Source organism: Balaenoptera acutorostrata, chromosome 2 (genome assembly GCF_949987535.1).
Source record: "Balaenoptera acutorostrata chromosome 2, mBalAcu1.1, whole genome shotgun sequence".
NCBI classification, from domain to species: Eukaryota; Metazoa; Chordata; class Mammalia; order Artiodactyla; family Balaenopteridae; genus Balaenoptera; species Balaenoptera acutorostrata.
Genome location: NC_080065.1, coordinates 106,413,221 through 106,429,528, shown reverse-complemented (window position 1 = coordinate 106,429,528; position 16,308 = coordinate 106,413,221). Strand labels below are relative to the sequence as shown.

General features: G+C 40.5%; 1 protein-coding gene across 1 annotated transcript in view; it reads right to left on the bottom strand.

Annotated features, from left to right (window-relative positions):
- Positions 1-16,308, bottom strand: part of LOC130707179 (peroxisomal multifunctional enzyme type 2-like) — a 54,110-nt gene that overhangs the window by 31,797 nt on the left and 6,005 nt on the right. The window contains exon 4 of the mRNA XM_057540388.1: positions 12,316-12,381. Within this exon, the coding sequence (XP_057396371.1) occupies positions 12,316-12,381 (66 nt within the window). The remainder of the gene's footprint in view (positions 1-12,315; positions 12,382-16,308) is intronic.

Below are 16,308 nucleotides of genomic sequence, written 5' to 3'. Positions count from 1 at the left end.
TACTGAGAAAAGAATTAAAAGTGCATGGGCCTCCAAACGGCAGTCCTAGAAAGGCAATACTTCTGAGGAAGAAGAGGATAAAACAAAGATGTCTCCTTCGAAGACGAATGGTGAAGAAAGAGAAGCAAGAGGGGAAATTTATGATCCTGCAGGATAAAGAGAACTAAAAAAAAATTTAATAAAACACTTCCCCACTATGCCCTACTCCAAAAAGCCATCCATTAAAGAAAAGGCATTTTGCTATACTGACAGATGACAATCTTGAATTTCTTTAAGAAAGAACCTTGTAAACTGTCCCAAACTACTAACTTTACCTACAAAATGCATATAGGTAAGTAATCTTCACCTGTACAAAGCTACAATAAGACTAAAAAAGAAAATAAGAACCGAAACATTATAATAAATAAAAATTTCCCAAAAAACACAACTAGCAAACAGAAGAAAACGATAACACAATACTCAAGCATTTGGGGATAGGAAATAAACATCTGGAATCTGAAATTCAAAAACCAAAAATATAAATGGACAACAAACATGAAGAAATGAAGTAAGAGATGATTAAACTTGGGAAAGAAAGAAAAGAAAAATCAAAATCATACCAGAAATTGAAGACTAAATTATAATGTTCCCAAAGGAGAACATATTGAAACAAAATTTTAATAAGGGGCATAGAAGAAAAAGAAGAAAAAAACCAAGAGAATGGAAATGAGATTAATAAAGAACTAAAAAAGGACAGAAAATGGTTGGAAGAAAGATAGAAAAAGATCCAATGTACATAAAGAGTACCTGAAGAAATAAAAATAAAACAATGAATAAGAACTAATATTTAAAATTATAACCCTAGAAAACTTTTTGAAAATAAAAGCTCTGAACACACATATTAAAAAGGCCCACCAGGTACATGGGAAAACGGACCTGGAATGAGCAACACTGAGACTTATCCTAGTAAAACTATTAGATTTTTAAAGATGAAGGAAAAAAAAATCCTAAAGCCCTCGAGGATAAAGATCAAGTAACTTAAAGGAAGATAATGACTGGCATCAGACTTCTAAACAGCAATATAGAAAGCCAGGCAACAATGGAGCACCATTTTAAGAAACTCAAGATTTCATATCCAGCCAAGCTGTCCTTTGAGTATCCAGGGTATAGAAAAATAGTTTTAAATACATAGGAACCGGACTTCCCTGGTGGCGCAGTGGTTAAGAATCCGCCTGCCAGTGCAGGGGACATGGGTTCAAGCCCTGGTCCAGGAAGATCCCACATGCCGCAGAGCAACTAAGCCCATGCGCCACAACTACTGAGCCTGTGCTCTAGAGCCCATGAGCCACAACTACTGAGCCCACGTGCCACAACTACTGAAGCCCGCACGACTAGAGCCCGTGCTCCGAAACAAAGAGAAACCACCACAACGAGAAGCCCGCGCACCACAACGAAGAGTAGCCCCCGATTGCTGCAACTAGAGAAAGCCCGCGCGCAGCGACGACAACCCAATGCAGCCAAAAATAAATATATTTTTTTTTCAAACATCTTTATTGAAGTATAATTGCCTTACAATAGTGTGTTAGCATCTGCTTTATAACAAAGTGAATCTGTTATACATATACAATATGTTCCCATTTCTCTTCCCTCTTGCATCTCCCTCCCTCCCACCCTCCCCATCCCACCCCTCTAGGTGGTCACAAAGCACCGAGCTGATCTCCCTGTGCTATGCGGCTGCTTCCCACTAGCTATCTATTTTACATTTGGTAGTGTATATATGTCCATGACACTCTCCTACCCTGTCACATCTCACCCCACCCCCTCCCCATATCCTCAAGTCCATTCTCTAGTAGGTCTGTGTCTTTATTCCCGTCTTGCCACTAGGTTCTTCATGGCCTTTTTTTTTTTTTTTTCCCCTTAGATTCCATATATATGTGTTAGCATACTGTATTTGTTTTTCTCTTTCTGACTTACTTCACTCTGTATGACAGACTCTAACTCCATCCACCTCATTACAAATACCTCCATTTCATTTCTTTTTATGGCTGAGTAATATTCCATTGTATATATGTGCCACATCTTCTTCATCCATTCATCTGTTGATGGACACTTCGGTTGCTTCCATGTCCTGGCTATTGTAAATAGAGCTGCAATGAACATTTTGGTACATGACTCTTTTTGACCTATGGTTTTCTCAGGGTATATGCCCAGTAGTGGGATTGCTGGGTCGTATGGTAGTTCTATTTGTAGTTTTTTAAGGAACCTCCATACTGTTCTCCATAGTGGCTGTATCAATTTACATTCCCACCAACAGTGCAAGAGTGTTCCCTTTCCTCCACACCCTCTCCAGCATTTATTGTTTCTAGATTTTTTGATGATGGCCATTCTAACCGGTGTGAGATGATATCTCATTGTAGTTTTGATTTGCATTTCTCTAATGATTAATGATTTTGAGCATTCTTTCATGTGTCTGTAGGCCATCTGTATATCTTCTTTGGAGAAATGTCTATTTAGATCTTCTGCCCATTTTTGGATTGGGTTGTTCGCTTTTTTGTTATTGAGCTGCATGAGCTGCTTGTAAATCTTGGAGATTAATCCTTTGTCAGTTGCTTCATTTGCAAATATTTTCTCCCATTCTGAGGGTTGTCTTTTGGTCTTGTTTATGGTTTCCTTTGCTGTGCAAAAGCTTTTCAGTTTCATTAGGTCCCATTTGTTTATCTGTGTACTTATTTCCATTTCTCTGGGAGCTGGGTCAAAAAGAATCTTGCTGTGATGTATGTCATAGAGTGTTCTGCCTATGTTTTCCTCTAAGAGTTTGATAGTGTCTGCCCTTACACTTAGGTCTTTAATCCATTTTGAGTTTATTTTTGTGCATGGTGTCAGGGAGTGTTCTAATTTCATACTTTTACATGTTCCTGTCCAATTTTCCCAGCACCACTTATTGAAGAGGCTGTCTTTTCTCCACTGTATATGCTTGCCTCCTTTATCAAAGATAAGTTGACCATATGTGTGTGGGTTTATCTCTGGGCTTTCTATCCTGTTCCATTGATCTATATTTCTGTTTTTGTGCCAATACCAAACTGTCTTGATTACTGAAGCTTTGTAATATAGTATGAAGTCAGGGAGCCTGATTCCCCCAGCTCCATTTTTCGTTCTCAAGATTGCTTTGGCTATTCGGGGTCTTTTGTGTTTCCATACAAATTGTGAAATTTTTTGTTCTAGTTCTGTGAAAAATGCCAGTGGTAGTTTGATAGGGATTGCATTGAATCTGTAGATTGCTTTGGGTAGTAGAGACATTTTCACAATGTTGATTCTTCCAATCCAGGAACATGGTATATCTCTCCATCTATTTGTATCATCTTTAATTTCTTTCATCAGTGTCTTATAATTTTCTGCATACAGGTCTTTTGTCTCCTTAGGTAGGTTTATTCCTAGATATTTTATTCTTTTTGTTGCAATGGTAAATGGGAGTGTTTTCTTAATTTCACTTTCAGATTTTTCGTCATTAGTGTATAGAAATGCAAGAGATTTCTGTGCATTAATTTTGTATCCTGCTACTTTACCAAATTCATTGATTAGCTCTAGGAGTTTTCTGGTAGCATCTTTAGGATTCTCTATGTATAGTATCATGTCATCTGCAAATAGTGACAGCTTTACTTCTTCTTTTCCGATTTGGATTCCTTTTATTTCTTTGTCTTCTCTGATTGCTGTGGCTAGGACTTCCAGAACTATGTTGAATAATAGTGGTGAGAGTGGGCAACCTTGTCTTGTTCCTGATCTTAGTGGAAATGGTTTCAGTTTTTCACCATTGAGGACAATGTTGGCTGTGGGTTTGTCATATATGGCCTTTATTATGTTGAGGAAAGTTCCCTCTATGCCTACTTTCTGCAGGGCTTTTATCATAAATGGGTGTTGAATTTTGTCAAAAGCTTTCTCTGCATCTATTGAGATGATCATATGGTTTTTCTCCTTCAATTTGTTAATATGGTGTATCACATTGATTGATTTGCGTATATTGAAGAATCCTTGCATTCCTGGGGTAAACCCCACTTGATCATGGTGTATGATCCTTTTAATGTGCTGTTGGATTCTGTTTGCTAGTATTTTGTTGAGGATTTTTGCATCTATGTTCATCAGTGATATTGGCCTGTAGTTTTCTTTCTTTGTGACATCTTTGTCTGGTTTTGGTATCAGGGTGATGGTGGCCTCGTAGAATGAGTTTGGGAGTGTTCCTCCCTCTGCAATATTTTGGAAGAGTTTGAGAAGGATAGGTGTTAGCTCTTCTCTAAATGTTTGATAGAATTCGCCTGTGAAGCCATCTGGTCCTGGGCTTTTGTTTGTTGGAAGGTTTTTAATCACAGTTTCAATTTCAGTGCTTGTGATTGGTCTGTTCATATTTTCTATTTCTTCCTGGTTCAGTCTCGGCAGTTTGTGCATTTCTAAGAATCTGTCCATTTCCTCCAGGTTGTCCATTTTATTGGCATAGAGTTGCTTGTAGTAATCTCTCATGATCTTTTGTATTTCTGCAGTGTCAGTGGTTACTTCTCCTTTTTCATTTCTAATTCTATTGATCTGAGTCTTCTCCCTTTTTCTCTTGATGAGTCTGGCTAATGGTTTATCAATTTTGTTTATCTTCTCAAAGAACCAGCTTTTAGTTTCATTGATTTTTGCTATTGTTTCCTTCATTTCTTTTTCATTTATTTCTGACCTGATCTTTATAATTTCTTTCCTTCTGCTGGCTTTGGGGTTTTTTTGTTCTTCTTTCTCTAATTCCTTTAGGTGCAAGGTTAGGTTGTTTATTCGAGATGTTTCCTGTTTCTTGAGGTAGGCTTGTATTGCTATAAACTTCCCTCTTAGCACTGCTTTTGCTGTGTCCCATAGGTTTTGGGTCGTCGTGTCTCCATTGTCATTTGTTTCTAGGTATTTTTTGATTTCCCCTTTGATTTCTTCAGTAATCACTTCGTTATTAAGTAATGTATTGTGTAGCCTCCATGTGTTTGTATTTTTTACAGATCTTTTCCTGTAATTGATATCTAGTCTCATAGCATTGTGGTCGGAAAAGATACTTGATACGATTTCAATTTTCTTAAATTTACCAAGGCTTGATTTGTGACCCAAGATATGATCTATCCTGGAGAATGTTCCATGAGCACTTGAGAAAAATGTGTATTCTGTTGTTTTTGGGTGGAATGTCCTATAAATATCAATTAAGTCCATATTGTTTAATGTATCATTTAAAGCTTGTGTTTCCTTATTTATTTTCATTTTGGATGATCTGTCCATTGGTGAAAGTGGGGTGTTAAAGTCCCCTACTATGATTGTGTTGCTGTCAATTTCCCCTTTCATGGCTGTTAGTATTTGCCTTATGTATTGAGGTGCTCCTATGTTGGGTGCATAAATATTTACAATTGTTATACCTTCCTCTTGGATTGATCCCTTGATCATTATATAGTGTCCTTCTTTGTCTCTTGTAATAGTCTTTATTTTAAAGTCTATTTTGTCTGATATGTGAATTGCTACTCCAGCTTTCTTTTGATTTCCATTTGCATGGAATATCTTTTTCCATCCCCTCACTTTCAGTCTGTATGTGTCCCTAGGTCTGAAGTGGGTCTCTTGTAGACAGCATATGTATGGGTCTTGTTTTTGTATCCATTCAGCCAGCCTGTGTCTTTTGGTGGGGGCATTTAATCCATTTACATTCAAGGTAATTATCGATATGTATGTTCCTATTCCCATTTTCTTAAATGTATTGGGTTTGTTATTGTAGGTGTTTTCCTTCTCTTTTGTTTCTTGCCTAGAGAATTTCCTTTAGCATTTGTTGTAAAGCTGGTTTGGTGGTGCTGAACTCTCTCAGCTTTTGCTTGTCTGTAAAGGTTTTAATTTCTCCATCGAATCTGAATGAGATCCTTGCTGGGTAGAGTAATCTTGGTTGTAGGTTTTTCTCCTTCATGACTTTAAGTATATCCTGCCACTCCCTTCTGGCTTGCAGAGTTTCTGCTGAGAGATCAGATGTTAACCTTATGGGGATTCCCTTGTGTGTTATTTGTTTTTTTTTCCCTTGCTGCCTTTAATATGTTTTCCTTATATTTAATTTTTGACAGTTTGATTAATATGTGTCTTGGCGTGTTCCTCCTTGGGTTTATCCTGTATGGGACTCTCTGTGCTTCCAGGACTTGATTAACTATTTCCTTTCCCATATTAGGGAAGTTTTCAACTATAATCTCTTCAAAAATTTTCTCAGTCCCTTTCTTTTTCTCTTCTTCTTCTGGTACCCCTATAATTCGAATGTTGGCACGTTTAATGTTGTCCCAGAGGTCCCTGAGACTGTCCTCAGTTCTTTTCATTCTTTTTTCTTTATCCTGCTCTGTAGTAGTTATTTCCACCATTTTATCTTCCAGGTCACTTATCCTTTCTTCTGCCTCAGTTATTCTACTATTGATCCCATCTAGAGTATTTTTAATTTCATTTATTGTGTTTTTCATCATTGCTTGGTTCCTCTTTAGTTCTTCTACATCCTTGTTAAATGTTTCTTGCATTTTGTCTATTCTATTTCCAAGATTTTGGATCATCCTTACTATCATTATTCTGAATTCTTTTTCAGGTAGACTACCTATTTCCTCTTCATTTGTTAAGTCCAGTGTGTTTTGAGCCTGCTCCTTCATCTGCTGTGTGTTTTTCTGTCGTCTCATTTTGCCTATCTTACTGTGTTTGGGGTCTCCTTTTCACAGGCTGCAGGTTCGTAGTTCCCGTTGTTTTTGGTATCTGTCCCCAGCGGCTAAGGTTGGTTCAGTGGGTTGTGTAGGCTTCCTGATGGAGGGAACTAGTGCCTGAGTTCTGGTGGATGAGGCTAGATCTTGTCTTTCTGGTGGGCACGTCCACGTCTGGTGGTGTATTTTGTGGTGTCTGTGGCCTTATTATGATTTTAGGCAGCCTCTCTGCCAATGGATGGGGTTGTGTTCCTGTCTAGCTAGTTGTTTGGCATAGGATGTCCAGCACTGTAGCTTGCTGGTCGTTGAGTGAAGCTGGGTCTTGATGTTGAGATGGAGATCTCTGGGAGATTTTTGCCGTTTGGTATTACGTGGAGCTGGGAGGTCTCTTGTGGACCAGTGTTCTGAAGTTGGCTCTCCCACCTCAGAGGCACGGCCCTGATGCCTGGCTGGAGCACCAACAGCCTTTCGTCCACACGGCTCAGAGTAAAAGGGAGAAAAAATAGAAAGAAAGAAAGAAAGAGGCTATAATATAGTGAAGTAAAATAAAGCTATTGTAAAGCAAAGCTATACAGACAAAATCTCACCCAGAAGCATATACATATACACTCACAAAAAAAAGGAAAAGGGGAAAAATTAATATATCCTGCTCCCAGAGTCCCCCTCCTGAATTTGGGCTGATTCGTTGTCTGTTCAGGTATTCCACAGATGCAGGCACATCACGTTGTTTGTGGAGCTTTAATCCGCTGCTTCTGAGGCTGCTGGGAGAGATTTCCCCTTCTCTTCCCTGTTCGCACAGCTCCTGGGGTTCAGCTTTGGATTTGGACCCGACTCTGCGTGTAGGTCGCCTGAGGGCGTCTGTTCCCCGCCCAGACAGGACGGGGTTAAAGGAGCAGCTGCTTCGGGGGCTCTGGCTCACTCAGGCCGGGGGGAGGGAGGGGTACGGATGTGGCAGAGGCCGGCGTGACGTTGCAGCAGCCTGAGACGCACCGTGCGTTCTCCCGGGGAAGTTGTCCCCGGATCACGGGAGCCTGGCCGTGGTGGGCTGCATCGGCTCCCGGGAGGGGCGGTGTGGAGAGTGACCTGTGCTCGCACACAGGCTTCTTGGTGGCGGCAGCAGCAGCCTTAGCGTCTTATGCCCGTCTCTGGGGTCCGCGCTGATAACTGCGGCTCACGCCCGTCTCTGGGGTCCGCGCTGATCGCCGCGGCTCGCGCCCTTCTCTGGAGTTCATTTAGGCGGCGCTCTGAATCCCCTCTCCTTGCGTGCCACGAAACAAAGAGGCAAGAAAAAGTCTCTTGCCTCTTCGGCAGCTGCAGACTTTTTCCCGGGCTCCCTCCCGGCTAGCTGTGGTGCACTAAACCCTTCAGGCTGTGTTCACGCCGCCAGCCCCAGTCCTCTCCCTGCGATCCGACCGCAGCCTGAGCCTCAGCTCCCAGCCCCGCCCGCCCCGGCGGGGGAGCAGACAAGCCTCTCGGGCTGGTGAGCGCCGCTCGGCGCCGAGCCTCTGTGCAGGAGTCTCTCCGATTTTCCCTCTGCGCCCCTGTTGCTGTGGGATCCGCGCTGACAGCCGCGGCTCGCGCCCTTCTCTGGAGTTCGTTTAGGCAGCGCTCTGAATCCCCTCTCCTTGCCCGCCGCGAAACAAAGAGGCAAGAAAAAGTCTCTTGCCTCTTCGGCAGCTGCAGACTTTTTCCCCGGACTCCCTCCCGGCTAGCTGTGGTGCGCTAACCCCTTCAGGCTGTGTTCACGCCGCCAGCCCCAGTCCTCTCCCTGCAATCCGACCGAAGCCCGAGCCTCAGCTCCCAGCCCCGCCCGCCCCGGCGGCTAAGCAGACAAGCCTCTCGGGCTGGTGAGTGCTGCTCGGCGCCGAGCCTCTGTGCGGGAACCTCTCCGCTTTGCCCTCCGCACCTCTGTGGCTGCGCTCTCCTCCGTGGCTCTGAAGCTTCCCCCCTCCGCCCCCCGCAGTCTCCGCCCGCGAAGGGGCTCCTAGTGCGTGGAAACCTTTCCTCCTTCACGGCTCCCTCCCACTGGTGCAGGTGCCGTCCCTATTCTTTTGTCTCTGTTATTTCTTTTTTCTTTTGCCCTACCCAAGTACGGGGGGAGTTTCTTGCCTTTTTGGAGGTCGGACGTTTTCTGCCAGCGTTCAGTGGGTGTTCTGTAGGAGCAGTTCCACGTGTAGGTGTATTTCTACTGTATCTGTGGGAAGGAATGTGATCTCCGCGTCTTACTCTTCCGCCATCTTCTCTCCCCCTCCAATAAATTTATTTAATAAATAAATACATAGGAACCAAAGGAATACTATACATGAGGCCTTCTTGGGGAACCTACCACAGGAGGAGCATTATCCAACCAGGAGATATGGGAGAACCTTTGGCAAAATGATTAATATATATTCGATTGCAAATCTAAGACTAAAACAAAGGTGGGGAAGAGGGAAGAATAATATATAAATGTTAAATTGTTCTGAAAAAGTAAAATTAATGCATTCCCCAAAATGGGAACTGTAAGGGAAAGAGAAACAAGAAAAGAAAATAGGCTCTTTAATTGTTAGAAACAAGTAGGAAACAAAGCACAGCAATAAAAACTGAGAAAACAAATAGTAATAAATGAGAAAATTGGGCACTATGGGCATATAAAAAGGTATAGGACTTCCACTTCCGGCCTAGATGGAATAAGTGGAATGAACTTACTCTTCCACTGTAAACAATTAGGAAAAAAAAATTTTTTTTAACTGGGCGAGGGAGATACCGTTCTTAGACATTGGACAGTAGGCAGGACAGGATTATGATTCTTGACAGAAAAGAAACAAACAAGATGGACTCTACAATGGCCACAGCGCTCTGCCTGACAGCACTTTCTAGACTGCAGTGCAAAAAGGGAAACCGAAACATAGCAAAACAGTCTCAAAGAGTTAAAGAGATAAAGATCAGAGTTCTGGGAGAATGGGCAGCTGGAATGCAGACGTACTGAAAAGGAGGAAGCTAAACAGGAAACAGCTCCAGAAATTGAAATAGAAATCCCCATGAGGGCCACAGAGAAAGGCCCTGGAAGATGAGACACCACCCGGAGAAGAAGCCGGGTGGAGATTAGAGGCACGCCAGCCAACAGGGAGCACTAAGACCCTGCACTTGTGAAAGAGCCATCCGGGACTTTCCTGCCCCACCCAGCCGCCGTCTGAGAACAGCCACATGAGTGACAGCCAACACCTTTTGTAGCACAAGGACCACCCAGGCGACCCAGAGTCACGCAAAATAATAAATCATTGTTTCAAAACAAAATTTTAAAAGTACTTACAATACACATGGTAATATAATAAAGAATTATATTTTAATGGATAGTATAAGCAATATTCCAAAGATTAACTTTATTTAACAATGATGGTAGCTAAGGTCCTAATTGTTAGAATAAGTAGTAGGAGATATGTATCTAGGGAAACTAAAGATACTTGTTTTCATTCTCCTCAAATACAAAGCCTGACACCTGTTACCTATTTATTCTTTGGTCTTTCTAGATTATTGGGGAAGAATTTTCTCTTTATTAATTATGAAAAACCATGAAGTATACTTGTAATAGATACCAGTTTGAAGATGAAGAAATTTTCCTAAAGACATGAAAAACAAAATATTCCAGAAGTGATATTGGTAGAGCTATGGTTGCCAGTTTCCCTACTGATTGAAAAGTTACTTATTTAATTTAAATACCTGGCACAAAGTTTAGGCTATAACAACATAATCTGTTCCATTTCCACTTCTCCTTAAAGGTCTGTTCGTCCACAATCATCTCCCACCACTCTCCGGTGTGAATGCTCTAATTCTTACTCCTTGTACATACATCATGCTCTTTTCTGCTATCATTACTAAGTTCTTATCCCCTTCCAGGCCATACTGCAAGCCTTATACCCCTGGCAAGACAGAAGATCTATACACCATTTTAGTTCAGAAGTCCCATCTTTCCTACCAAACTCTTCTGTATGTCATTCTCTAATGAGTAGCCCATCTCAGAATGTCTACAGCACTTACTCTATAATTCAAAGCCTTGTATTTAATCATTCGTTGCTTAGAATAGGTGCCCTAGAAATGAAGACATCTACGCCTTATATCTAAGTGTCCTTTCAGTTCCTTGTCAATAGATCACACTTCTTCTACTTGATTTGTATCTCCTATAGCACAGATCCAATTTAAAACAGCCCACAAATCCCCTGAAATTTATGCAAAGTTTTATGCAAAATGTTTTTGAAGAAACAGTCGGTAGTTTTTATCATATTCTCGAGTGACCATATGATACAAATGGTCAGGAACCTCTGTCAAATGATGGGTGCCCATTATTTATACAAAAAAGATTTGTTAACTTATAAACTGTCCTTTGTCACACAGCAAAATACTCAAGTCTGCTAAAAGCTAACAAAAAGTTCTATTCATCTGAAAAAAGAAAACAAGAAAATCTTTCTGCTTACTGTATAAAGAAATTCAAGCCATGGAAACTATTCAGCTTTTCTTATCTACAGCAGATATATTTTATTATTTCAGTAACACAAGAATAATAATGGAGCATTTCTGGGTTTTCTGAACCATGAAACCATGAAGTCTTCTGTTCTTTAGTGTGCTAATAAAATTAATTTCACTATGAAGCTTTAATTAAACATAAATATGAGTGCTCTCTTAAGAAACTGATAAGAAATAGGGATGGGAAGAACAATTAAAGGCAAAAACTAATCTGAGGGAGAAAGTATTGTTCTATCACCCAATTATATAGTGTATAAAAAAATACAATTAATATGTTCCAAACTTAATTCTTTCTGGCTCATGAAATTATATTCCTATTTGCCAGCACACATAAATCCTGCAGAAGTTCTCATATCAAGTATATCAAAATTAGTATCAAAAAATAAGTGAATTTTACAAATAATGTGCTGTCATCACCTGCTTATTCACAGCATAACTTCAGAGCTTTACATATTCTGCTCTATATTTGCATGGTTAGTATTCTGGCCATCTTAGGGAAGAATCGTCAGGTCTCTCAAAAACAAAGTTGCTTTTCTCAACTTTATGGTCACCTTTTGCTTCTTAGATAAATCTTTGCATGCTTACAGAATTTGTTAACTGACAGGGCATTTTAACTCCTCCATCAGAAAACATATTATTTATGCCAAACAAATGAGATTAAATCATCTACTCCTTCTCAGATGCTTTATTGTACCTGTCCACTAAAGTTAGCATAAAATAATCTCTCTCGAAGCAATGTAGCTCAGTTTTCTTTTCCAATAGAAGAAAGGATAACTGAAATTTGCCTTTTATTTTATCCTGCTCTCTAAGGCTTCAATGAAATTCTTCACTACTAAGCTAGGCAGTCTCCTTAAGGCAAGCAATCCATTGCCAACAAAGCACGATGCTTTTTCAATTGACTAATGAAAAGCCATTTTACATTTTCTTTTGATACCTAGTGGAGAAAAAAACTGCTAAGTAAAAATTCAGAAAGAACGAATTTCAACTACAGAAATATGCCGTTATTTTTATTACGTAGAAGAACACAGCCACTACTTTTGGACTCACAAAATTACAGGGTATCAGAGTTATAAATCAAAAAGTGTCAGGAGTCAGGTGGCTTTATCACTTTTCAAAAATACATTCTTACCTGATTAAGTGAGGTGGTATCTGTAAGTACAGCATCAGGAGGTCTATTAGGTATGGCTACAGCTACCTAAGATCAAAAAACACTACACGTTAAATAATAACAAAATAATTGTTATTCTCTTTACCCAAACTGATATTTGATAAACAACCATGTTTCAATATACAGTCATCCCTCAGTTTCCAAGGGTGATTGGTTCCAGGACCCCTTCATGGATACCATGATCTGCAGATGCTCAAATCCCTTATATAAAACGGTGTAGTATTTGTATATAATCTATGCACATCCTCCCATATACTTATAATACCTAATACAATGTAAATGCTGTGTAAATAGTTTGGGAACTTTCTGGAATTTTTTTTTTCTGAATATTTTTGATCCACGGTTGGTGCAATCTGCAGATGCCAAACCTGTGGATACAGAACCCACAGATATGGAGGGCTGACTGTAACAAAATCTGCAAGCTGGATAAAAAGTTTATTTTAATATTTTATTTTCAGCACATAATGACATTTAAAATTTCATAACTGCTAGCTTCATCTACATTATGATTTCCCTGAAATGACCTTGTGTAACGTAAGGAATTATATAACCAGATCCATTCTCTAGGCCACAAAGGAGAAAAAGGTAAAGACTCTTTTCCCAATGCAAAAGATGACAATAACTGTAAGAATTAGACCAACAATTCCCATCTATATTGATTTAATCTTTAAATGCACTTTACTAAGGGTGTGGATCTCTTTGCATTTATTTTCTTTTTAATTTTTATTGGAGTATAGTTGATTGACAATGTTGTGTTAATTTCAGGTGTACAGCAAAGTGAATCAGTTATACATATCTATATCTATATCTATATCTATATCTCCACTCTTTTTTAGATTCTTTTCCCATATAGGTCCTTACAGAGTATTGAGTAGAGTTCCCTGTGCTATCCCAATCTCCCAAATTATCACTCCCCCACCATTTCCCCCCTGGTAACTATAAGTTTGTTTTCTACATCCGTGACTCTATTTCTGTTTTGTAAAGAAGTTCATTTGTATGTTTTTTTTTTCTGATTCTGCATATAAGTGATATCATATGATATTTGTCTTTATCTGACTTACTTCACTCAGTATGGCAGTCTCTAGGTCCATCCATGTTCCTGCAAATGGCATTATTTCATTCTTCTTTATGGCTGAGTAATATTCCATTGTATATATGTACCACTCATCTTTATCCATTCCTCTTTTTTTTTTGAAGTGCATAAATCTTTTTATTTTTTAATAAATTTATTTATTTTTTTTGGCTGTGTTGGATCTTTGTTGCTGTGTGCGGGCTTTCTCTAGTTGCAGTGAGCGGGGGCTCTCTTCATTGCAGTGCGCAGGGTTCTCATTGTGGTGTCTTTTCTTGTTGTGGAGCACAGGCTCTAGGCGCGCAGGCCTCAGTAGTTGTAGCACGCGGACTCAGTCGTTGCGGCTCGTGGGTGCTACAGCACAGACTCAGTAGTTGTGCCGCACGGGCTTAGCTACTCCACGGCATGTGGGATCTTCCCGGCCTGGGACTTGAACCTGTGTCCCCTGAATTGGCAGGCGGATTCTTAACCACTGCACCACCAGGGAAGCCCCCATTCCTCTGCTGATGGACATTTAGGTTGCCTCCATGTCCTGGCTATTGTGAACAGTGCTGCTATGAACATTGGGGTGCGTGCTTTTCTCCAGATGTATGCCCAGTAGTGGGATTGCTGGATCATATGCTAACTCTATTTTTCATTTCTTAAGGAACCTCCATACTGTTCTCCGTAGTGGCTGTATCAATTTACATTCCCACCAACAGTGCAAAAGGGTTCCCTTTTCTCCACACCCTCTCCAGCATTTACTGTTTGTAGATTTTTTGATGATGGCCATTCTAACCAGTGTGAGGTGATAACTCATAGTTTTGATTTGCATTTCTCTAATAATTAGTGATGTTGAGCATGTTTTCATGTGCTTTTTGGCCATCTGTATGTCTTCTTTGGAGAAACATCTGTCTAGATCTTCCTCTTTGCATTTATATCCTAACTGGAGCAGTTGAGCTTCTTGGATGTGGAGATCAATGTTTTTCATCAATGCCATTGTTCCTTCAATTATTTTTTCTGCTTCTTTCTCTCTCCTCTCTTTCTGGTATGCCCATTACGTAAAAGCTGGTGTACTTAATGGTATTTCACATTTCTCTGAGCCTCTTCATTCTTTTTCTTCACCTTTTTTTCTTTCTGTTCTTCAGACAGAGATAGATTGATCGATCTTCAAGCTTTTTGATTTTAATTCTGCCACTTCAAATCTACTGTTGAGACCCTCTGGTAAATTCTTCATTTCAGTTATTGTACTTTCAGTTCCAGAACTACTTCTATTTGGTTCTTTTTTTATATAATTTCTATTTATTGATTCTTTCTCTTTTTTTTTTTTTTTTGAGCCACACCACGCAGCTTGCAGGATCTTAGTTCCCCGACCAGGGACTGAACCCATGCTCCTTGCAGTGGAAGTGCGGAATGCTAACCACTGGACCACCTGGGAATTCCCCAATTCTTCTCTATTTGATGAGACATTGTCCTCATACTTTACTTCTTTACACACTTTACTTCTTTAAGCATGGTTTCCTTTAGTTCTTTGACTATATTTACAATAAATGCTTTGAAGTCTTTTCCTATTAAGTCGTCTCCAAAGCAATCTCTGTTGCCTGTTCTGTTTTGTTTTCTTTTTTCCTATCTATGGGTCATACTCTTTTATTTCTTTCAGATCTTGTAATTTTTTTGTTGATAACTGGATACTTTAGATAATATATTGCAGCAACTCTGGATACTGAGACCCCTTTCCCCTTCCAGGGCTTGTTGTTATTGTTAACTTGTTCATTTGTTTAGTGACTTGGCTAGACGATTTTAGTTAAGTATATTTCCCCCACAGTGTGCAGACTCTGATGTTGCTCCTCAGAGGGTACAGCCTTGGGCGAGCACAGTCAGCCTGGGATGACAGTGGTTTTAGCAGGGCGCTCTGTGACTGTCTCTCCCTGATCTCTCTGTTAAACTGTCTGTCCAGCTGTTCGGCTTCACAAATTGCCAGATGACTGTTCTATTATTTTCAACAGTGCCCTGGGGCATAAATTGTTCCACAGTCTGATCCAATTAAAGTCAGGCCTTTTTGGAGGTGTAGTCTTTGAGGCCAGTCTTTGAGGCTTGTTATGATCCCATGACGACTCTTCTTAGCTGTCTCTTTCCATGGTTCTCTCTGGCAAACTTCTAGTTGGACTAGTTTAGTTTACTGCTTCCATGGAGCTACCAGCCTCCTCTTGATTATCACTAAAGTAACCTTGTTTTTGAAACCATCCTTACTTTTGAGCCTCCAAATACTTGGTACCAAAATGAGTCAGTTTCCATGGGAAGGGCTTCAGAGCTCTCTATCATTACAGCCTGCCTTGCCCCCCAGGCAAAACCTCTGCACCACTGCCACGGACATGAGGGCAAGGATAGTGGCCCACTTCTCTCCAAGTGACATCCTCACTTTACAAGAAGAGTCCTAGGCAGAGGTTGGAGCTCCTGGTCTTCTCAGCTTGCCTCTAGCAGCAGGGGACCCCCACCCTATAAGCAGGCTGGGCAAGAGTTATCAGGGCCCTAGTGTTCTCAGCCTGCCACGGTGGAACACAGTCTCCACCCTACAAGTGGGGATGGGGTGGAGGAAGACAGCCCCGTAACTCTCAGCTACTTTTACCTGGAATTGAGCTTCTGCAACACAAGCTGGGGCCGGGGAGCCGGGGTGGGGGTAATAGGAAAAATGAGTGAGCTGCTCCTCCTAGGAAGACAGTGCAGCCCTATTCAGGGAACTGAGGGCAGAGGTAAAAGCTAGGTTAAATTGATGTAAAATCCAATTTACAAAATATTTTTAGGAAAAAAATATGTTTTTGGATAGAATTTGAGAACTAAAGAGTAACTAGAATTGTTTTATACAAGAGAAATGCTCAAGTCATTTAATGAATGATGATTTGCATTTA